Source organism: Chiloscyllium punctatum, chromosome 7 (genome assembly GCF_047496795.1).
Source record: "Chiloscyllium punctatum isolate Juve2018m chromosome 7, sChiPun1.3, whole genome shotgun sequence".
In the NCBI taxonomy this organism is placed as follows: domain Eukaryota; kingdom Metazoa; phylum Chordata; class Chondrichthyes; order Orectolobiformes; family Hemiscylliidae; genus Chiloscyllium; species Chiloscyllium punctatum.
Window position 1 is genome coordinate 29,056,512 of NC_092745.1, and position 23,039 is coordinate 29,079,550.

The following is a 23,039-nucleotide window of genomic DNA, read 5'->3' on the forward strand; positions in this document are numbered from 1 at the left end:
CCAAGCCAGGCTTGCTGTCATTCACACTTCAGAACAGATCACGTGGACCCTTCCCTTAGTCTTAAAGGCACAATCCCAAAACATAATGGTTGGTTACAGCAATCGGTGCAACTGAATACCTCTATTACCCGGTGGTATTATCGTTACACTAATAATCCAGGAACGCAGGTAACATTCCGGGGACCTGGTTCAACTCCTGCCACAGCACATGAATTCAATAAAAATCTGGGCTCAAAAGTCGAATGACGACCATGAGAACGTTGCTGATTCTAATAAAAACCCATCTGCTTCACTCATGTCCTTTCGGACAGGAAATCTGCTGTCCTTACCCAGCCTGGCCTACATGCGACTCCAGACCCACAGCAATGTGTTTGATTCTTAATCACCCTCTGTGTAATTAGGAATGGCCAATAAATGCTGGCCTGACCAGTGCCACCTACATTCCCATGAATGAATAAAAGCAAAGTCCCACTGAACCATCCAAAAACAGGTTTCTCTACACAAAGCCCAAAATTCTTCCATCACAGCGAATAAGAAGCTTTGACTTTTTACAGCTCGGTTCACGATGGTTGCAGGTGCTCAAGATGGTGAGGTACATTATCCAGAGCGAAATGTAATCAGAACAGAGGCTGTAGAGGTTGGATAGCCCGATCTGAGCAGGATTCCCCCCTTTGCTTTGGGTGTACAGGGCTCTGTTGAAGGGCTGGTGTGTCAGCAGGCAGAGAAGAACAAGTGTCTTACCATCCAGTGCAGATTTTTCCCCAGCATTTTTATTTTCTTCCAACAGCATCACCTCCTCTGTTGGGGTGAGAAAGATACAGAGAGAGATGGATGCAGTTAGTCTGAAACTTCACAACAGGTCCTAGCATCCCACATTCAGAACCACTGACAATCTGACTGGTCCTGTCCTGAGTTCACATCGACACACGTGTCAAGGTTTTGGATTTGATGTGGAGGTACTGGCATTGATTTTAGAGACTCAGTATCAACTGGAAGATTATTGGCATGGGAGCTGGGGAGTTAAGTGATTAGAAAGGTCTTAGTGAGTTTTGAGAAGATTTGTAGCTCGGGTTGAGGTTTTGGATGTAGGTTTGCTCGCTGAGCTGAAAGGTTCATTTCCAGACATTTCGTTACCTTACTGGGTAACATCTTCAGTGGGCCTCAGGTGAAGCAATGCTGAAACTTCCTGCTTTCTATTGATATGTTTGGGTTTCAACACCAACCCAAAGAAACCCAAACATATCAATAGAAAGCAGGAATTTGCAGCATTGCTTCGCCTGAGGCCCACTGAAGATGTTACCTAGCAGGGTAACGAAACGTCTGGGAATGAACCTTTCAGCTCAGCGAGCAAACCTACATCCAAAAGATTAGAAAGGTTGATGAATTTACATGGAGACATAGAAACTTGGAGTAGGTGTAAGCCATTCAGCTTTTTTCAGCCTGCTCTGTCATTGAAAATGATCATGCCTGTTCATCCAACTCAGTACCCTGCTCCCACTTTCTCCTCATACCCTTAGAGATCTTAGGACTAAAGGGATCAATCTAACTCCTGCTTGAAAACATTCAATGTCTTTATGTGGCAGTGAATTCCATAGGCTCACCACTCTCTGGGTGAAGACATTTCTCCTCATCTCAATCCTAAATGGCCTATCCCGTATCTTTAGTCTGTGACTCCTAGTTCTGAATTCCTCAGTCATTGGGGAATTCCTATATCTACCCCGTCTCATCTGTGAGAATGTTATTGTTTTCCAAGAGGTAGCTCTTCATTCTTCGAAATTCCAGTGAATATAGTCCTAACTTCTGATCCCTCTTCATACGACAGTGCTGCCCTCCCAGGAATCAGTCTGGTAAACCTTCATTGCACTTCCTCCATAGGCAGAACATCCTTCCCTGGAGGAGACCACGCTGCACACAGTCCTCCACACAGTAGAGTCTCACCAAGGCCCTGTTCAATTGCAGCAAGACATCCCTGTTCCTGTACTTGAACCCTCTCATTATGAAGGCCAACGTACCACTTACCTGCTGCAGCTGTATACTTACTTTCAGCGACTGGTGTATGAGAACGCCCAGGTCTTGTCGTGCCTCCCTCTTTCCCATCCTATCACTATTCAGATAATAAACCTCGTTCCTGTTTTTGCTCCTAAGTGGATTGATCCACATTATGCTTTATCCACCATGCATTTGCCCACTCACTCAATTGGTTCAGATCTCACTGGAGTGCCTCAGCATCCTCCTCACAGCTCACCTTCCATCCCAATTTTACGTCATCTGTAAATCTGGAGATATTACATTTTGTTGCCCATCTAAATCATTGACATATATTGTTGAATAGCTGGGGTCCAAGCACTGATCCCTGACATAACCCACTAGTCACGGGCTGACCCTTGGAAAAAGACCCATTTATTCCTACTCTTTGTTTCCTGTCTTCTAACCAGTCCTCAATCCGTGTCAGTACACTACCCCCGATTTGCCATGTGCTTTAATTTTAATTTGGGGCAATGAGGGGTTGAGAGTGTGGGGGGGGGAATCAGATCTCAGAAATTGAGTTTGATCCTTTCTGTTCAGATAGTAGCATTAAAAAGTTAAGGCTGACATTATGAGCGGAGATCACCAGGATTAGGATCAGCACTGAGGCATTCAAGTTAGTCATTAGAGTTAGGTTTAATTTGTTAGGAACTCTGTTGGATCATTAAAGTGATGACTTGGGCTAGATTCCTATGTTATGGGTCATTACCGTGAGGATTATGGTTTTATCTTTAGGGTTTGAGTTGGCTCACTTGAACTAGTGATTGGCTTGGAGATGGGAGTTGTGTAGACTGGTGCCTCACCAGTGGAATCTGATCATGCCAGATATTTGCCTTCCCTGGGATTAAAAGCAAGTCCCTCATCCCTCCCACCCTCAGTGACACTGTTCAGCAACAAACAATTCCCTCTGGAAGCCTCTGAGCCCTTCAGGTTTTTCTCAGGAGAAATAAAAGATCAGCTTCAGCAAAGCCAGGGAAAAGTATCTCATGAACTCGTAAGGAAAACGAGGGCTCCGCACCTTGTGCTCTTTTGTTCCGTAATGCAGGTCCGCAGTGAAACCGCCTCTTGTCAGAATCTGCCAAGGGCACACAGCTCAGTTTGTGAGAAGGTCACGGAGGCTCAAGGAGCCCAAGCTAACCTCAGCACTCACCGGCTTTGTCGATCCACGCTCGGTAACCGTTCAATTCCCGCTCGATCTGCTGCTGCCTGCGCAGCTTCAGGAACGACCTCCTGTTCTCCACCCTCTCCCGCTCCTTGGCAAATTCACTGGGGAAGTAGAGGGCAGTTAGGGAGGGGGAATCATTCAGACAAGACCCCAGCCCCCACCTTCCAGTGCTATCGTCATGACATCTGCACCAGATGGAAATATATGAGGCATCCGGAGACTAACCTCCAGAACAACACGTGAATGGGGAACACAGACTGACTACCTGTATTTAAACCCAGCTTCACGTTTCTGCTCAGTTTCTGGGCTCTTCAGCTCAGAATGTGTCTATGACTCATTTGGAAAATCTCACAAACTAAATGCCAATTACTTTGTTCAAGTTAAATACAAAGGTCTTTCTCTCTCTCTCCACACTATCCCCCATCAAACACTTCCAGGGCAGCGACAGCTGAGGTTAGATACAGAGTAAAGCTCCCTTTACGCTGTTCCTGTAAAATATTCCTGGACCACGTTGCGCTGCCCCACAAATGACACAACTCTGGAGACCAGATTTCCCTTTGTAAATAATAACCAGTTTTGTTTGGGACAGGTGTTGTTCTTGGACATAGAGTCACTGAGTCATAGAGACGTACAGCATGGAAACAGACCCTTCGGTCCAACCCGTCCATGCCGACCAGATATCCCAACCTAATCTAGTCCCACCTGCCAGCACCCAGCCCATCACCGGTGTTGGAGCTCAGTCTAACTCCAAGCACCGCCACTGGTGTCAGAAACTGAACTAAGAAGGTTTCTGCCTGGTCAGGCCTAATCTGCAACTGAAGATGGGTGTCCCTGTGCCAATGTAGCTCAGTTCAGGCGATAACCAGCTGAGCGACCCTCCCCAGTGGGGAATTCTGTCACACTTACCCAGACAGGACTCCAAGCACCAGGTTCAACACAAAGAAGGAGCCTATGATAATGAGCGGGATGAAGTAGAGCCAATTCCAGGTCGCTCCTAAGGCGTCGTTTGTCTGCAAGAATACAAGAAGAAATTTCCGATTACAGCTGACCTCCATGGACTCTCATCAGGTCTCTCAGGTGGATGAGAGTGAGTCTTAATGGGTCCTGGTCAGTTGGAATAAGAGTGAAGTGATGGAGGTCTATTATCACTCGACCATTAATCCAAAGACCCCAGTAATGTTCTGGGGATTCGGGTTCAAAGACTGCCAAGGCAGCTTGTGGAATCTAAATTCAATCAATATCTGGAATTAGAGGTTTAATGGTGGTCATGAAACCATTGTCCATTGTTGGAAAAACCCAACGGGTTCACTGGGTGGTACTGTGGCTCAGTGGTTAGCACTGCTGCCTCATAGCATGAGGGAACCTGATTCAAATCCAGCCTTGGGTGACAGTGTGGAGTTTGCACATTCTCCTGTATCTGCGTGAGTTTCCTCCCACAGTCCAAAGGTGTGCAGGTTCGGTGGATTAACTATGCTGAATTGCTCCATTGTGTCCAGGGATGTGCAGGCTAGGTGGATTAGCCATGGAAAATACAGGAGATGAATGGGAGAGGATCTTCAGAGGGCTGGTGCAAACTCAATCGGCCAAATATCCTCCATCTGCACTGTAGAGATTCTTTGGTTCTAAGATGAGCTGGTTTCATTTTACCCCACTATTCAATTCTGTTCTGCACAACTCCACAAGTCAATCTCTGTCTCTTGGGGAATGGGTCACTCAGAGACTTGGATTTAGGCCTTAGATCTGAGATGGGAATTGGAAAGCTGATCCTTTGCCGGTCAGGGTGTTAATGTGGGTCAGGGAGTAACGAAGCATTGAGCAAAAGGGACTTGCTGCTAGGCCGGACCTGGAGACTGGAGTTTTAGATCAGGGCTTTGGCAGAAGATGGGCTCGAGCGCATGTGGAGACTGGCAATATTAACAAGATGGACAGGCCTCATCTGCTGTCTCAGTGAAGGGGCCCACAACTTGGTTTAACAAAGGATGGTGACTACACAGGCACAGTGTACACACACAAGACATGGCGATACATACACAGACACGTACATACGTAAACACACATATACCCACAGACATGTGCATATATAAGTACACAGACACATTCATAAACACAAATACACATGTAGATATATAAGTATGCAAACACACAGAGACATATATGTATGTATACACAGGCACTTACACACACGCTTGCACATGTTCACTGACACATTCAAACACACATACACACGTGTACACATGTACACAGACACACTTACAGACATGTACATATTTAAACATACATAGACGCATTCACACACACATGTATGTATACACAAAGGTACACAAACACATACGTAAACACACACAGACATGTACATATACAAACATACACAGACACACACATATGCAAATACCCAGACACGTTCACACACAAGTATTTACACAATACCACACAAGTACATACACGCATGTATATACACACATACGCACACAGAGTCCTAGTTACACCAACACCTCAAAATCCCATTACCTGACTATTGTCACCATGCTGTTTGTAGCAGCTTACTGGGCACAGACTAGCCCGTGTTCCCTGCATTTTTACAGCAGTGGTAAAAAATTGGTTGAAAGTTGTCTGGAACAGCCTGAGGCTGTCACACTTGAATGGCACTTTCTGTGAAGTTAAAAATCACACAACACCAGGTTATGGTCCGACAGGTTTAATTGGAAGCACTAGCTTTCGGAGCGACGCTCCTTCATCCACCTGACACTACCACCTGATGAAGGAGTGACGCTCTGAAAGCTCGTGCTTCCAATTAAACCTGTTGGACTATAACCTGGTGCTGTGTGATTTTTAACTTGTTACACCCCAGTCCAACACCGGCATCTCCAAATCATGATTTTCTGTGAAGACTCTGATGTTGCTCCTGTCACTCCATCCAATTCAATACAGGTCGTTCTGCCATAACGGGCACCTCGTTGACGTGAATTGGCTGTAACGCGGTTGATGAGTTGGGGACACTATTTCTAAAGTGCAACCTTTTAAAACATGGGTTCACTGTAACACGATTACATTGCTAACACTTTAAGTGTTGTTTCTAAAGTGCGGTTTTTCTATAATGTGGAGTTGCACAAGACCACAATCATCACATTACGGAAGAACAACCTGTTCGGGAAAGAATTGAGCCACTTGACCTGTCTCCCTGCTCCAAGGTCTATCTCTGTTCACAAGCAGCTGACTCCATCCCTCTTCCCTGGCTCCTACTGTAGGATGTGGGAGGTAAGGGTCACCACTCATGTCCCCACTGACTTCATCTGCGGGAAGTGCACCCAACTCCACCTCCTCGGAAACCGCGTTAGGGAACTGGAGCTGGATGAACGTCGGATCATTTGGGAGGTAGAGGGGGTAAGAGAGAGGAGTTACAAGGAGGTAGTCACACCTCAGATACAGGATAAAGGTAGATGGGTTGCAGTCAGAGGACGGAAAGGGAACAGGTAGGCAGTGCAGGGATCCCCTGTGGCCGTTCCCCTCAATAATAAGTATATCGCTTTGGATGCTGTTGGGGGGTCAGCCTACTGGGGAACGCCATTGTGACCATGTCTCTGGCACTGAGCCTGGCTCTGCGGCTCAGAAGGGAATTAGGGACAATAGAAAAACGCTTGTGGTAGGAGACTCAATAGCTAGAGGAACAGACAGGAGATTCTGTGGTCACGAACGGGACTCCCGAAGGTATGTTGCCTCCCAAGTACCAGGGATGTCTTTGATTAAGTGTACAAGAATCTGAAGGGGGAGGGTGAGCAGCCAGAAGTTGTGGTGCACACTGGCCTAAATGACATAGCCAGGAAAAGGGATGATGATCTAAAAAGCGATTTCAGGGAGTTAGATTGGAAGCTAAAAAGCAGGACGAGCAGAGTGGTAATCTCAGGATTACTACCGGTGCCACGTGTTAGTGAGGCGAGGAACAGGGAATGAGTGCAGCTAAACACGTGGCTACAGGGCTGGTGCAGGAGGGAGGGCTTCAGATACATAGATCTCTGGGGTACCTTCTGGGGAAGATGGGACCTGTAACATGAAAGGGCACCAATGGAGGGGCAGGAGATTTGCTAGAGCACTTTGGGAGGATTTAAATGAGTTTGGCAGGGGGAATGAGTCCTGCAAAACAGGGGAGAAGGTAGTTATTGAACTGGCAGAAATAGAATGCAGAGACTGTCAGAAAGGATACACAGTTGATAGGACAAAGGGATGGGTTAAAGTGTGTCTGTTTCAATGCAAGGAGTGTCAGGAATAAGAGTGATAAACTTACAGCATGGATCAGTACTTGGAATTACAATGTTGAAGCCATAACAGAGACATGGATTTCACAGGGACAGGAATGGTTGCTGGGTGTTCCAGGGTTTAGATCTTTTAAAAAGAACAGGGAGGGGTGTAAAAGAGGAGGGGGAGTAGCACTGTTAATCAGAGAGTGCATCATCACAGCTGCAGAAAAGGAGGTTGTTGAGGAGGGTTTGTCTACTGAGTCAGTGTGGGTGGGAGTCAGGAACAGGAAAGGAGCAGTCACTTTATTGGGTGTTGTCCATAAACACCCCAATAGCAGCAGAGAGATGGAAGAACAGATTGGAAGATTGGATAGCAGATCTTGGAAAGGTGCAGATGTAACAGAGTTGTTGTTATGGGTGACTTCAACTTTCCCAATATTGATTGGAACCTCCTCAGTGCAGATGATCTAGATGGAGCCGATTTTGTCAGGTGTGTCCAGGAAGGATTCCTGACTCAACATGTAGGCAGACTGACGAGGGAGGAGGCCATATTGGATTTGGTGCTGGGCAACGAGCCAGGCTAGGTGTCAGATCTCTCAGTGGGAGAGCATTTCAGTAACATTGACTATAGCCACGGGGAGAGATAGGAACAGACAGTATGGGAAGATATTTAACGAGAGAAGGGGAAAATTATACTGGTATTAGACAAGAGCTGTGGAGTATAAATTGGGAACAATTATTCTATGGGAAATACACAACAGAAATGTGGAGGCTGTTTAAGGAGCACTTGTTGCAAGTGTTGGATAACTTTGTCCCACTGAGACAGGCAAGGAATGGTAAGGTGAAGGAGCCTCGGATGACAAGAGAAGAGGAGCTTCTTGTCAAGAGGAAGAAGGAAGCTTACTTAAGGTTGAGGAAGCAAGGAGCAGGCAGTGTTAGAGGATTACAGCGTAACTAGGAAAGAACTCAAAAATGGACTGAGGAGAGGTAGGAGGGAGCACGAAAAACACCTGGCTGGAAGGATAAGGGAAAACACAAAGGCATTCTATACTTACGAGAGGAATAAGAAAATGATCAGAGAGAGGGTAGGGTTGATCAGGGATAGTGTAGGGAACTTGTGCCTGGGTAAGGTAAGGTAAGGGGGGCCCTAAGTGAGTTTTTTACTTTAGAATTCACTAGAGAGAGGGACCTTGCTTGGTATTGAGAACACTGTGGACCAGGTTAATAGGCTTGAACAGATTGATATTAAGGAAGTGGATTTGCTGGAAATTCTGGGAAGCATCAAGATAGATAAGTCCCCAAGGCCAGACCAGATATATCCAACATTACTACAGGAAGCGAGGAATGAGATTGCCATGCCTCTGGCGAGGATCTTTGCATCCTCACTCTCCGGGGAGTATTAACGGATGATTGGAAGGAGGCAAATGTTGTTCTATTCAAGAAAGTAAATAGGCAAATCCCTGGGAATTACAGACCAGTCAGTCTTACGTCTGTGGTATGCAAGGTACTGGAAAATATTCTGAGATATAGGATTTATGACTGTTTGGAGAAACATAGTCTGATTAACGATAGTCAGCATGGCTTGGCGAGGGGCAGGTCATGCCTCACAAGCCTTATTGAGTTCTTTGAGGATGTGATGAGACAGGTTGACGAAGGTCGAACAGTGGATGTGGTGTATATGGATTTCAGTATGGCGTTTGATAAGGTTCCCTATGGTAGGCTCATTCAGAAAGTTAGGAGGTAGAAGACAGTGAGTGATAATGGATGGAATGTATTCCGCCTGGAGGTTGGTGACCAATGGTGTCCTGCAGGGAAATGTTCTTGAGTCTCTGCTCTTTGTAGTTTTTATAAATAACTTGGATGAAGAAGTGGACGGGTGGGTTAGTAAGTTTGCCGATGACACAAAGGTCAGTGGTGTTGTAGATAGTACCGAGGGCTGTTGCAGACTACAATAAGGACATTGACAGGATGCAGAGCTGGGCTGAGAAGTGGCAGATGGAGTTCAATCTGGATAAATGTGAAGTGATTCATTTTGGAAGGTCAAATTTGAGTGCTGAATACAGGGTTAAAGACAGGATTCCTGGCAGTGTGCAGGAACAGTGGGACCTTGGGGTCCACATACATAGATCCCTCAAGTCAGTACCCAAGTTTATAGGGCTTTTAAAAAGGCACATGGTGTTTTGGCTTTCATTAGCAGGGGGATTGAGTTTAAGAGCCGCAAGGTTTTGCTGCAGCTCTATAAAACCCTGGTTAGACCACACTTGGAATATTGTATCCAGCTCTGGTCGCCTCATTATAGGAAGGATGTAGATGTTTTAGAGAGGGTGCAGAGGAGATTTACCAGGATGCTCCTGGACTGGAGGACATATCTTATGAAAAGAGGTTGAGTGAGCTAGAACTTTTCACACCGGAGAGAAGGAGAAAGAGCGGGGACTTGATAGAGATGTACAAGGTAATGAGAAGCATAGACAGGGTAGACAGCCAGAGACTTTCCCCAGGGCAGAAATGGCTGTCACGGGGGGTCGTAATTTTAAGGTGATTGGAGGAAGGTATGGGGGTGATGTCAGAGGTAGGTTCTTTACTCAGAGAGTGGTGGGTGTGTGGAATGTACTGTTAGCGGTGGTAGAGTCAGAGACATTGGGGACATTTAAGTGACTGCTGGACAAGCTCATAGACGTCAGTAAACTGAGGGCTGTGTGGGTTAGATTGAGATAAATGCTCAGCACAACATCATGGGCTGAAGGGCCTGTACTGTACTATGTTCTAACAGCTGACATTAAACCTCTCAGCTCCCAATCATGCTGTTACGTTTCACCATGACAGGAACCTGCAACACCAGTCCCATCTCTGCGGTTGCCCTTTTTGTGCTCTTGGAACACAATTGTATCTTAGGACACTGCAGGAAGCTAGGAATGAAATTGTGGGACCCCTAGCAGTGATATTTGTATCGCCAACAGTCACGATTGAGGGGTCAGAAGACTGGCAGCTGACTAATGTGCCATTATTTAAGAAAGGCTACAAGGAAAAGCCAGGGAACTACAGACCAGTGAGTCTAACATCAGTGATGACTAAGCTGTTGGAAGGGATTCTGAGAGACAGAATCAACATGTATATTGGAAAGGCAAAGACTGATTAGGGATAGACAGCATGGCTTTTATATGGGAAATTGTGTCTCACAAACTTAACTGAATTTTCTGAAGAGGTGACAAAGAAGATAGATGAAGGCAGAATAGTAGATGTTATCAACATCAACTTTAGCAAGGCCTTCGACAAGGTTCGGCATGGGAAACTGGCAAGTAAGGGTAGTTCACATGAGATCGAGGGGGAGCTAGCCAATTGGATACAAAATTGGCTTGATAATGGGAGGTAGAGGGTGGTTGATTAGATTAGATTCCCTACAGTGTGGAAATCAGCCCAACAAGTCCACACCGACCGTCTGAAGAGCAACCCATCCAGACTCTTCTGACTAATGGACCTAACACTATGGGACAATTTAGCATGGCCAACTCACCGAACCTGCACATCTTTGGACTGTGGGAGGAAACCGGAGCACCCGGAGGAAACCCACACAGACACGGGGAGAATGTGCAAACTCCACACAGACAGTCGCCTGAGGTGGGAATTGAACCTGAGACCCTGGTGCTGTGAGGCAGCAGTGCTAACCACTGTGCCACTGTGCCGCCCATGGTTGTAGAGGGTTCCTGTTCAGACTGGAGGCCTGTGAACAGCAGTATGTCACAGGGATTGGTGCTGGGTCCACTGTTATTTGTCATTTATATAAATGATTTGGATGAGAATTTAGGAGGCTAACTCACAGCACCAGGAACCAAGTTTTAATTCCAGCCTTGGATGACTGTCTGTGTGGAGTTTGCACATCTTCCGCCATGTCTACATGGGTTTCCTGTGGGTGCTCCAGTTTCTTCCCACTGTATGAAGGTGTGCAGTTTAGGTGGACTGGCCAGGCTAAATTGCCCATAGTCTACAGGGATGCTTAGGGTGAATTAGCCATGGGAAATGCAAGGTTACCGGGATAGAGTTGGGGGGGGAGGGGTGGAGTCTGGGTAGGCAGCTCTTTGGGGAGTTGGTGTGGACTTGTTGGCCCAAAAGGATATTTCCACATTGTCGGAATTCTATGAATACCAACTCTATGATTCTATGAATATGAGGCGTGGTTCATAAGTATACAGATGACAAAATATAATATAATGGAGAGTGAAGAAGGTTATCTGGGAATACAGCACGGTCTCGATCAACTGGACCAGTGGGATGAAGAACGGCAGATGGAGTTTAATTTAGATAAACACAAGCGTTCCATTTTAGTGAGTCAATTTTCTCCCGTAATCTTCAGCCATATCTCTAGTTGCAACTCGACTCCCCCCCACACTCCTGCTTGCTATCCAACACTGTTTCCTCAAGTCATCAAAATTCTCTTGCCCCGCGTCCTGCTTCTCACTGAATCTCGACCCTCTGCCATTTTAACAAAATGTGAGGTATTGCATTTTGCTAAGCCAAACCAGGGCAGGACTGACACAGTTAATGTCGAACAAAGAGGTCCAGGGGGTGCAGGTCCATGGTTCCTTGAGACTGGCGTCACAGGTAGACAGGGAGGTGAAGAAGGCATTTCACACACTTGCTTTCATTGGTCAGAGCACTGAGTACAGGAGTTGGGATGTCATATTATGGTTGTACAAGGTATTGTTAAGACCACATTTGGAGTAGTATTTACAGTGCTATTCCCCCTTCTATAGGAAGGATGTCACTAAACTGGAAAGGGTCCAAAAAGGATTTACAAGGATGTCACCGAGACTGGAGGGTTTGAGTTATAAGGAGAGGCTGGATAGGCGAGGACTTTGTTCCCTAGAGTGTAGGAGGCTGAGGGGTGACCTTGTGGAGGTTTATAAAATCAGAAGTAGATAAGATGAATAGCGAAGGTGTTTTCCTGAGGGTAGTGGAGTCCAAAACTAGAGGACATAGGTTTAAGGTGAGAGAAGAAAGATTTAAAAGGGGCCTGAGGGGCAACTTTTTCCCACAGAGGGCAGTACCTATATAGACTGAGCTGCCAGAGGAAGTGGGAGAGGCGGGTACAGTAACATCTAAAAGACATTTGGACAGGTACATGGAAAGAGTTAGAGAGACTGGGGCCAAATGCAGGCAAGTAGAACTCGTTCAATTTCGGAAACCTGGTCAGTGTGGATGGATTGGGTCAAAGGGTCTGTTTCTGTGCTGTTTGACTCTATGACTCTAGAACTCACCTTCACCCTTTTCTCAACTCATTTGTTCCTGTAACCTTCAGCCATGCTTCTAGTTACCTCTAAACCCCTCCACACTCCTGCCTGCTATCACCATTTTCCCCTCTACAATGCTCAGGTCATTTAAACTCTGCTGCCCCGTATCACTGAATCTCATTCGCCGATTCCCAGTCAAACAGCACCTTCATCTGAAAATGCAAATTGTTGTTTTCATGTCTTTCTGTGGCCTCTCCCCTTCACGACCTCTGTGGCCATCATCTCGTGCTGATTTCATGTGCGTGATAAGCACATGGGTGATTTTAGGGATCGTGTAGGGGGATGAGCTGAGAATAGTTCACTGGTTGGCGCGACATCGAGGGCCAAAGGGGCCTGTTCTGAGCTGTATTGTTCTATGTTCATTCTGGCCTCCTCTGTGTCCGTCACTTCTCCGTTGGTGGCCAAACCCTCAGGTGAATAGGCCCCAGTCTCAACCTCAGCCTCCTTAAACCTTGTCTTCTCTCTGTGTCAATCTTTCCCTTGGAAAACTCACTTTTTAGTCGCTTTGTCATTGTGACCAATACATCTTCCTGCAGTTCAGTGTCATCCTTTGTGTTTAGTACTCCTGGCATGAATCTTGGGTGGTTCCATTACATTCAAGGTGTTTTATGAATATAAAGGCAAAACCTAACCACTTCTCCCCTCATCACTGTCAAAGGTCCCAAACACACCTTCCAAGTGAAGTCGTGTTTTGCTTGTCCTTCACTCAATCTGATCTCCTGCACTCCCTGCTCACATAGTGGCCTTCTTTACATTGACAACACTAAACACAGGCAAAAGTGAGGACTGCAGATGCTGGAAACCAGAGTTTAGATCAGAGTGGCGCTGGAAAAGCACAGCAGGTCAGGCAGCATCCAAGGAGCAGGAAAATCGACGTTTCGGGCAAAAGCCCTTCATCAGGAATAAAGGCAGTGAGCCTCGAGGGTGGAGAGCTAAAATCTCTCTAAGCTAAACACCAAACACAGGCCAGGTGATCGCTGTGAGGAAACAGAGTCAGTCGGAGTGAGCCTGACCTCCCAGTGGTTCCCTGTTTCAGTAACCCACCTTGCTCTCAAGCTGACATCTCTGTTCTGGACCTGCTGCAACATTCCACTGAAACACAAGACAAAACTGAGGGACAACATCTCATTTTCTGCTGAGGGACTTGACAGACTCGGTGTCCACACTGAATTCCATAATTGCAGACACTGACCGCACAGCCACTGTTCCTCATTTCTGCTACTTTCCTCAGCTGTGTCATGTGTGGATCTTGTTTATTTTTTCAGTAAGGACCAATTCTCTCCCTTCCACCTCTTAACGTACACGCATTGCCCACCTCTCTTTCTCTTTCTCCACCATTAACAATCCCTTTGTCTTGTGGACTGGATGTCTACACCGTCTATTTCCCTTCCTTCTCTGCCTTTGTCAGAAGTTTAAAAAAAAAATTTCCCATACATTTCAGTTCTGGAGAAGAGTTGCACCAGACTCGAAAGGTTAACTATGTTTCTCTCTCCACAGATAATTGTTGTTGCTGTCTTACTGTGTAGTTTGCTTTTTACTGAGTAATTATAGGTTTCTCGCTGTGTCATTTTCGACATTTTTACAGCTTCCCTTTTTTGTTGGTGTTTTACTGTGTAGTTCTCAGTCTCTCTGTGCTGCAGCTTCAGAATACGGGCCCTCGGGGAGGTTTAGGTGGGTCCACACCTACAGGAACGCTGGTTCAGAATGGATAAACTGGAGCCCAAACTTCAGAGACAGAGAGAGGACACCTTGACGGGCTCATCCAGTAATGCCACATCAGTAAAGCTCAGGAATAGGAAGGGTGCAATCACCTTGATGGGATTGTACTGCACGCTACCCAATGGCTAGGAGGTGAGATAAACAGGAACAGATATGTGGACCGATTATGGAAAAAAATGTAAAAACACCAGGTTTGTTACAGTGGGTGGTTTTAACTTCCCTTAATTGGGCAGGGACTTGCTAAGTGCCCGGGGCTTGGTCCAACTAGGGAAGTGGCGATACCACACCTGGAATTGGGGAATGAAGATTATCGAACTTCCAGTGAGGAATCAATTCACGAACACTGACCATAATTCCAAATGTTTTTACTTCCTTATCGATGAGGATAAAGATTAATCCACGTGAAAGTCGTAAATTGAAGGAATCTATGAGGGTCAGTGAGTGAGTGTGAGGGTCAGGGAGTGAGTGTGGGGTCAGTGAGTGAGTGTGGGGGTCAGGGAGTGAGTGTGGAGTCAGTGAGTGAGTGTGGGGCCAGTGAGTGAGTGTGGGGTCAGTGAGTGAGTGTGGGGTCAGTGAGTGAGTGTGGGGTCAGTGAGTGAGTGTGAGGGTCAGTGAGTGAGCGTGGGGGTCAGTAAGTGAGTGTGAGGTCAGTGAGTGAGGGTGAGGGTCAATGAGTGAGTGTGGGGTCAGTGAGTGAGTGTGGAGCCAGTGAGTGAGTGTGGGGGTAATTGAGTAAGTGAGGGGGTCAGTGAGTGAGTGTGGGGTCAGTGAGTGAGTGTAGGGGTCAGTGAGTGAGTGTGGGGATCAAAGAGTGAGCGTGTGGGTAAGTGGGTGAGTGTGGGGTCAGTGAGTGAATTTGGGGGTCAGTGAGTGAGTGAGTGGGTCAGTGAGTGAGTATGGGGTCAGTGAGTGAATGTGGGGTCAGTGAGTGAGTGTGGGGTCAGTAAGTGAGCATGGGGGTCAGTGAGACAGCGTGTGGATCAGTGGGTTAGTGTGGGGGGTCAGTGAGTGAGTGTGAGGGTCAGTGAGTGAGTGTGGGGATCAGTGAGACAGCGTGTGGATCAGTGAGTTAGTGTGGGGGTCGGTGAGTGAGTGTAGGGGTCAATGAGTGAGTGTGACGGGGTGAGTGAGTGTGGGGTCAGTGAGTGCGTACGGGGTCAGTGAGTGAGAGTGTGGGACAGTGGATGAGTGTGGGATCAGTGAGTGAGTGGTCAGTCAGTGAGTGAGTATGGGATCAGTGAGTGAGTGTGAGGGTTTGGGAGTGAGTGTGGGGTCAGTGAGTGAGTGAGTACGGGGTCAGTGCGTGAGTGTGTGGGTCAGTGAGTGAGTGGGGGGTCAGTGAGTGAATGTGGGGATCAGTGAGTGAGGGGGGGAGAGCGTCAGTGAGTAAGTCTGGGGATCATTGAGTGAGCATGGGGTCAGTGAGTGAGTGTGTGGGTCAGTGAATGTGTGTGGGGGCTCAGTGAGTGCAAGTGGGGTCAGTGAGTGAGTGGGGTGGTGTCAGTGAGAGAGTGTGGGGATCAGTGAGTGAGCATGGGGGTCAGTGAGTGACTGCGGGGGTCAGTGAGTGAGTGTGTGGGTCAGTGAGTGGGTGGGGGGTCAGTGAGTGAATGTGGGGATCAGTGAGTGAATGTGGGTGTCAGCGAGTGAGTGTAGGGGTCAGTGACTGAGTGTGGGGGTCAGTGAGTGAGTGCAGGGGTGAGTGAGTGAGTGTGAGGGTCAGTGAGTGAATGTGGGGTCAGTGAGTGAGTGTGGGGGTCAGTGAGTGAGTGTGAGGGTCAGTGAGTGAGTATGGGGGTCAGTGAGTGAGTGTTGGGTCAATGAGTGAGTGTGAGGGTCAGTGAGTGAGTGTGAGGATCAGTGAGTGTGAGGATCAGTGAGTGAATGTGAGGGTTAGTGAGTGAGCGTGGGGAGAGTGAGTGAGTGTGGGAGTTCAGTGAGTGAATGTGTGGGTCAGTGAGAGCGTGTGAGGGTCAGTGAGTGAGTGTGAGGGTCAGTGAGTAAGTGTGAGGGGTCAGTGAGTGAGTGTGGGGTCAGTGAGTGAATGTGGGGTCAGTTAGTGAGTGGGGGGCATCAGCAAGTGAGTGTGGGGGTCAGTGAGTGAGTGTGGGGTCAGTGAGTGAATGTGGGGTCAGTGAGTGAATGTGGGGTCAGTTAGTGAGTGGGGGGCATCAGCAAGTGAGTCTGGGGATCAGTGAGTGAGTGTGGGGTCAGTGAGTGAGTGTGGGGGTCAGTGAATGAGTGAGGGATCAGTGAGTGAGTGTGGGAGTCAGTGAGTAAGTGTGGGGTCAGTGAGTAAGTGTGGGGTCAGTGAGTAAGTGAGGGGTCAGTGAGTAAGTGTGGGGATCAAAGAGTGAGCGTGTGGGTAAGTGAGTGAGTGTGGGGTCAGTGAGTGAATTTGGGGGTCAGTGAGTGAGTGAGTGGGTCATTAAGTGAGTATGGGGTCAGTGAGTGAATGTGGGGTCAGTGAGTGAGTGTGGGGGTCAGTGAGCGTGTGGGGGGTCAGTGAGTGAGTGTGGGGGTCAGTGAGTGAGTGGGGGGGTCAGTGAGCATGTGGGGGGTCAGTGAGTGAGTGTGGGGGTCAGTGAGTGAGTGTGGGGGTCAGTGAGCGTGTGGAGGGTCAGTGAGTGAGTGTGGGGGTCAGTGAGTGAGTGTGGGGGTCAGTGAGTGAGTGTGAGGGTCAGTGAGTGAGTGTGGGGGTCAGTGAGCGTGTGGGGGGTCAGTGAGTGAGTGTGGGGGTCAGTGAGTGAGTGGGGGGGTCAGTGAGCATGTGGGGGGTCAGTGAGTGAGTGTGGGGGTCAGTGAGTGAGTGTGGGGGTCAGTGAGCGTGTGGGGGGTCAGTGAGTGAGTGTGGGGGTCAGTGAGTGAGTGTGGGGGTCAGTGAGCATGTGGGGGGTCAGTGAGTGAGAGTGTGGGACTGTGGAAGAGTGTTGAATCAGTGAGTGCGTGGTCAGTCAGTGAGTGAGTATGGGATCAGTGAGTGAGGGTGAGGGTTTGGCAGTGACTGTGGGGTCAGTAAGTGAGTGGGGGGGTCAATGAGTGAGTGTGTGGGTCAGTGAGTGCGTGGGGGGTCAGTGAGTGAGTGTGTGGGTCAGTGAGTGAGTGGGGTGTCAGTGAGTGAATGTGAGGATCAGTGAGTGAGTGGGGGGGGTGTCAGTGAGAGAGTGTGGGGGTCAGTGAGTGAGGGTGGGGTTCAGTGAGTGAGTGTGGGGTGAGTGAGTGAATGTGAGGGTCAATGAGGGAGTGTAGGGTCAGTGAGTGAGTGTGGGGGTCAGTTAGTGAGTGAGGGGTCAGTTAGTAAGTGTGGGGTTAGTGAGTGAGTGTGAGGGTCAGTGAGTGAGTGTGGGGTCAATGGGTGAGTGAGGGGATCAGTGAGTGAGTGTGAGGGTTTGGGAGTGAGTGTGGTGTCAGTGAGTGAGTGTGTGGTCAGTGAGTGAGTGTGGGGGTCAGTGGGTGAGTGAGGGGATCAGTGAGTGAGTGTGAGGGTCAATGAGCAACTGTGGGGTGGGGTCAGTGAGTGCGTATGAGGGTCAGGGAGCAACTGTGGGGTCAGTGAGTGAGTGTGTGGGTCAGTGAGTGAGTGGCAGGTCAGTGAGTGAGTGGGTGGACATTGAGTGAGTGGGTGCGTCAGTGAGTGAGTGAGGGTCAGTGAGTGAGTGTAGGGTCAGTGAGTGAGTGTGGGGGTCAGTGAGTGAATGTGGGGGTCAGTGAGTGAATGTGGGGTCAGTGAGTGAGTGTGGGGGTCAGTGAGTGAATGTGGGGGTCAGTGAGTGAATGTGGGGTCAGTGAGTGAGTGTAGGGTCAGTGAGTGACTGTGAGGGTCAGTGAGTGAAGGTGGGGTCAGTGAGTGAGTGTAGGGTCAGTGAGTGACTGTGAGGGTCAGTGAGTGAGTATGGGATCAGTGAGTGAGTGTGAGGGTCAGTGAGTGAGTGTGAGGGCCAGTGAGTGAATGTGGGGATCATTGAGTGAGTGTAGGGTCAGTGAGTGAGTGTGGGGGTCAGTGAGTGAATGTGGGGTCAGTGAGTGAGTGTAGGGTCAGTGAGTGACTGTGAGGGTCAGTGAGTGAGTATGGGATCAGTGAGTGAGTGTGAGGGTCAGTGAGTGAGTGTGAGGGCCAGTGAGTGAATGTGGGGATCATTGAGTGAGTGTAGGGTCAGTGAGTGAGTGTGGGGGTCAGTGAGTGAATGTGGGGTCAGTGAGTGAGTGTAGGGTCAGTGAGTGACTGTGAGGGTCAGTGAGTGAGTATGGGATCAGTGAGTGAGTGTGAGGGTCAGTGAGTGAGTGTGAGGGCCAGTGAGTGAATGTGGGGATCATTGAGTGAGTGTGAGGGTTTGGGAGTGAGTGTGGGGTCAGTGAGTGAATGTGGGGTCAGTGAGTGAGTGGGGCGGGCGTCACTGAGTGAGTGTGGGGATCAATGAGTGTGTGTGGGCGTCAATGAGTGAATGTGGGGTCAGTGAGTGGGGGGCATGTCAGCAAGAGAGTGTGGGGATCAGTGAGTGAATGTGGGGTTCGTGAGTGAGTGTGTGGTTCGTGAGTGAATGTGAGGGTCAATGAGTGAGTGTGGGAGTTCAGTGAGTGAATGTGTGTGTCAGTGAGTGAATGTGCGTGTCAGTGAGTGAGTGTGTGGGTCAGTGAGTGAGTGTGAGGGTCAGTGAGTGAGTGTGAGGGTCAGTGAGTGAGTGTGGGGGTCAGTGAGTGAGTGTGTGGGTCAGTGAGTGAGTGTGAGGGTCAGTGAGTGAGTGTGGGGGTCAGTGAGTGAATTAGGGGTCAGAGAGTGAGTGTGTGGGTCAGTGAATAAGTGTGGGGACCAGTGAGTGAGTGTGTGGGTCAGTGAGTGAGTGTGGGGATCAGTGAGTGAGTGTGGGGGTCAGTGAGTGAGTGGGGGGTCAGTGTGTGAATGTGGGAATCAGTGAGTGAGTGGGGGGGGCGTCAGTGAGTAAGTGTGGGATCATTGAGTGAGCATGGGGTCAGTGAGTGAATGTGGGGTCAGTGAGTGAGTGAGGGGTCAGTGAGTGAGTGTGGGGTCAGTGAGTGAGCATGGGGGTCAGTGAGACAGCATGTGGATCAGTGAGTTAGTGTGGGGGTCAGTGAATGAGTGTGGGGGTCAGTGTGTGAGTGGGGGGTCAGTGTGTGAATGTGGGGATCAGTGAGTGAGTGGGGGGGGCGTCAGTGAGTAAGTGTGGGGTCAGTGAGTGAGCGTGGGGTCAGTGAGTGAGTGTGGGGGTCGGTGAGTGAGTGGGGGGGTGTCAGTGAGAGAGTGTGGGGTTAGTGAGTTAATGTGAGGGTCAGTGAGTGAGCATGGGGTCAGTGAGTGAATGTGGGGTCAGTGAGTGAGTGTGGGGTCAGTGAGTGAGTGTGGGGTCAGTGAGTGAGAGTGGGGGTTAGTGAGTGAGCGTGGGGTCAGTGACTGAGTGTGGGGGTCGGTGAGTGAGTGGGGGGGTGTCAGTGAGAGAGTGTGGGGTTAGTGAGTTAATGTGAGGGTCAGTGAGTGAGCGTGGGGTCAGTGAGTGAGTGGGTGGGTCAGTGAGTGAATGTGTGGTCAGAGAGTGAGTGGGTGGGTCAGTGAGTGAATGTGTGGTCAGAGAGTGAGTGGGTGGGTTAGTGAATGAGAGGAGGGTCAGTGATTGAGTGTGGGGGTCAGTGAGTGTGTGGGGGGTCAGTGAGTGAGTGTGGGGTCAGTGAGTGAGTCTGAGGGTCAGTGAGTAAGTGTGGGGTCAGTGAGTAAGTCTGAGGGTCAGTGAGTGAGTGTGGGGGTCAGTGGATGAGTGTGGGATCAGTGAGTGAGTGGTCAGTCAGTGAGTGAGTATGGGATCAGTGAGTGAGTGTGAGGGTTTGGGAGTGAGTGTGGGGTCAGTGAGTGAGTGTGAGGGTTTGGGAGTGAGTGTGGGGTCAGTGCGTGAGTGTGGGGTCAGTGAGTGAGTGGGGGGTCAGTGAGTGAATGTGGGGATCAGTGAGTGAGTGTGAGGGTCAGTGAGTGAGTGTGAGGGTCAGTGAGTGAATGTGGGGTTCAGTGAGTGAGTGTGAGGGTCAGTGAGTGAGTGGGGTGGGCGTCAGTGAGTAATAGTGGGGATCATTGAGTGAGCATGGGGTCAGTGAGTGAGTGTGGGGGTTAGTGAGTGTGGGGTCAGTGAGACAGCGTGTGGATCAGTGAGTGAGTGTGGAGTCAGTGAGTGAGAGTGTGGGACAGTGGATGAGTGTGGGATCAGTGAGTGAGTGGTCAGTCAGTGAGTGAGTATGGGATCAGTGAGTGAGTGTGAGGGTTTGGGAGTGAGTGTGGGGTCAGTGAGTGAATGTAGGTGTCAGCGAGTGAATGTAGGGGTCAGTGAGTGTGCGTGGGGTGAGTGAGTGAATGTGAGGGTCAATGAGGGAGTGTGGGGTCAGTGAGTGAGTGTGGGGTTAGTGAGTGAGTGTGTGGGTCAGTGAGTGAGTGTGGGGTCAGTGAGTGAATGTGGGGATCAGTGAGTGAGTGTGGGGGTCAGTGAGTGAGTGTGGGGTCAGTGAGTGAATGTGGGGATCAGTGAGTGAGTGTGAGGGTCAATGAGTGGCTGTGGGGTCAGTGAGTGCGGATAAGGGTCAGTGAGTGAGTGTGGGGTCAGTGAGTGAGTGTGGGGTCAGTGAGTGAGTGTGAGGGTCAGTGAGTGAGTGGCAGGTCAGTGAGTGAGTGGGTGGACATTGAGTGAGTGGGTGCGTCAGTGAGTGAATGTGGGGATCAGTGTGTGAGTGTAGGGTCAGTGAGTGACTGTGAGGGTCAGTGAGTGAGTGTAGGGTCAGTGAGTGACTGTGAGGGTCAGTGAGTGAGTGTAGGGTCAGTGAGTGCGTGTGAGGGTCAGTGAGTGAGTATGGGATCAGTGAGTGAGTGTGGGGGTCATTGAGTGAGTGTGAGGGTTTGGGAGTGAGTGTGGGGTCAGTGAGTGAGTGGGGCGGGCGTCACTGAGTGAGTGTGGGGATCAATGAGTGTGTGTGGGGTCAGTGAGTGAGTGTGTGGGTCAATGAGTGAGTGTGGGGTCAGTGAGTGAGTGTGGGGGTCAGTGGTTAAGAGTGGGTTCAGTGAGTGAGTGGGGGGATCAGTGAGTGAGCGTGGGGGTCAGTCAGTGAGTGCGGGGTTAGTGAGTGAGTGTGGGGGTCAGTGAGTGAGTGTGGAGTTTGTGAGTGAGTGTGGGGGTCAGTGAGTGAGCGTGGGGCCAGTGAGTGAGTGTGGGGTTAGTGAGTGAGTGTGGGGGTCAGTGAGTGAGTGTGGAGTCAGTGAGTGAGTGTGGGGGTCAGTGAGTGAATGTGGGGTCAGTGAGGGAGTGTGGGATCAGTGAGTGAATGTGGGGTCAGTGAATGAGTGTGGGGTTAGTGAGTGAATGTGAGGGACAATGAGTGAGTGTGGGGTCAGTCAGTGAGTGTGGGGGTCAGTCAGTGAGTGTGGGGGTCAGTGAGTGAGCGTGGGGTCAGTGAGTGAGCACGAGGGTCCGTGAGTGAGTGTGGGGGTCAGTGAGTGAGTGTGGGGTTAGTGAGTGAATGTGAGGGTCAATGAGTGAGTGTGGGGTCAGTCAGTGAGTGTGGGGGTCAGTCAGTGAGTGTGGGGGTCAGTGAGTGAGCGTGGGGTCAGTGAGTGAGCACGGGGGTCAGTGAGTGAGAGTGGGGGTCAGTGAGTGAGCGTGGGGGTCAGTGAGTGAGCACGAGGGTCAGTGAGTGAGTGTGGGGGTCAGTGAGTGAGTGTGGGGTCAGTGAGTGAGTGTGGGGGTCAGTGAGTGAGTGTGAGGGTCAGTGAGTGAGTGTAGGGTCAGTGAGTGAGTGTGGGGGTCAGTGAGTGAGTGTGAGGGTCAGTGAGTGAGTGTAGGGTCAGTGAGTGAGTGTGGGGGTCAGTGAGTGAGTGTGAGGGTCAGTGAGTGAGTGTGGGGTCAGTGAGTGAGTGTGGGGGTCAGTGAGTGAGTGTAGGGTCAGTGAGTGAGTGTGGGGTCAGTGAGTGAGTGTGGTCCAGTGAGTGAGTGTGGATGGAAGGGAGTGAATATAGAGTCAGGGAGTGAGAGTGGGGGGTCAGTGAGTGAGTGTGGGGTTATTGAGTGAGTGTGGGGTTAGTGAGTGAATGTGAGGGTCAATGAGTGAGTGTGGGGTTATTGAGTGAGTGTGTGGGGTCAGTGAGTGAGCGTGGGGCCAGTGAGTGAGTGTGTGGGTCAGTGAGTGTGTGTGGGGGGTCAGTGAATGAGGGTGGAGTCAGTGAGTGAGTGCGGGGGTCAGTGAGTGAGTGTAGGGGTTCAGTGAGTGAGTGTGAGGGTCAGTGAGTGAATGTGGGGATCAGTGAGTGAGTGTGGGGATCAGTGAGTGAGTGTGGGGATCAGTGAGTGAATGTGGGGATCAGTGAGTGAGTGTGAGGGTCAGTGAGTGAGTGTGAGGGTCAGTGAGTGAATGTGGGGATCAGTGAGTGAGTGTGAGGGTCAGTGAGTGAGTGTGAGGGTCAGTGAGTGAATGTGGGGATCAGTGAGTGAGTGTGAGGGTCAGTGAGTGAGTGTGAGGGTCAGTGAGTGAGTGTGAGGGTCAGTGAGTGAATGTGGGGATCAGTGAGTGAGTGTGAGGGTCAGTGAGTGAGTGTGAGGGTCAGTGAGTGAATGTGGGGATCAGTGAGTGAGT

General features: G+C 49.6%; 1 protein-coding gene across 1 annotated transcript in view; it reads right to left on the reverse strand.

The window, feature by feature from the left end:
* The window catches only part of LOC140479529 (probable voltage-dependent R-type calcium channel subunit alpha-1E), a 1,102,593-nt gene that overhangs the window by 713,726 nt on the left and 365,828 nt on the right, over positions 1 to 23,039 (reverse strand). Inside the window, exons 9-11 of the mRNA XM_072573344.1 lie at positions 4,097 to 4,200; positions 3,176 to 3,291; positions 742 to 798 (exon numbers count right to left, since the gene is read on the reverse strand). Coding sequence (XP_072429445.1) covers positions 742 to 798; positions 3,176 to 3,291; positions 4,097 to 4,200 — 277 coding nt within the window. The remainder of the gene's footprint in view (positions 1 to 741; positions 799 to 3,175; positions 3,292 to 4,096; positions 4,201 to 23,039) is intronic.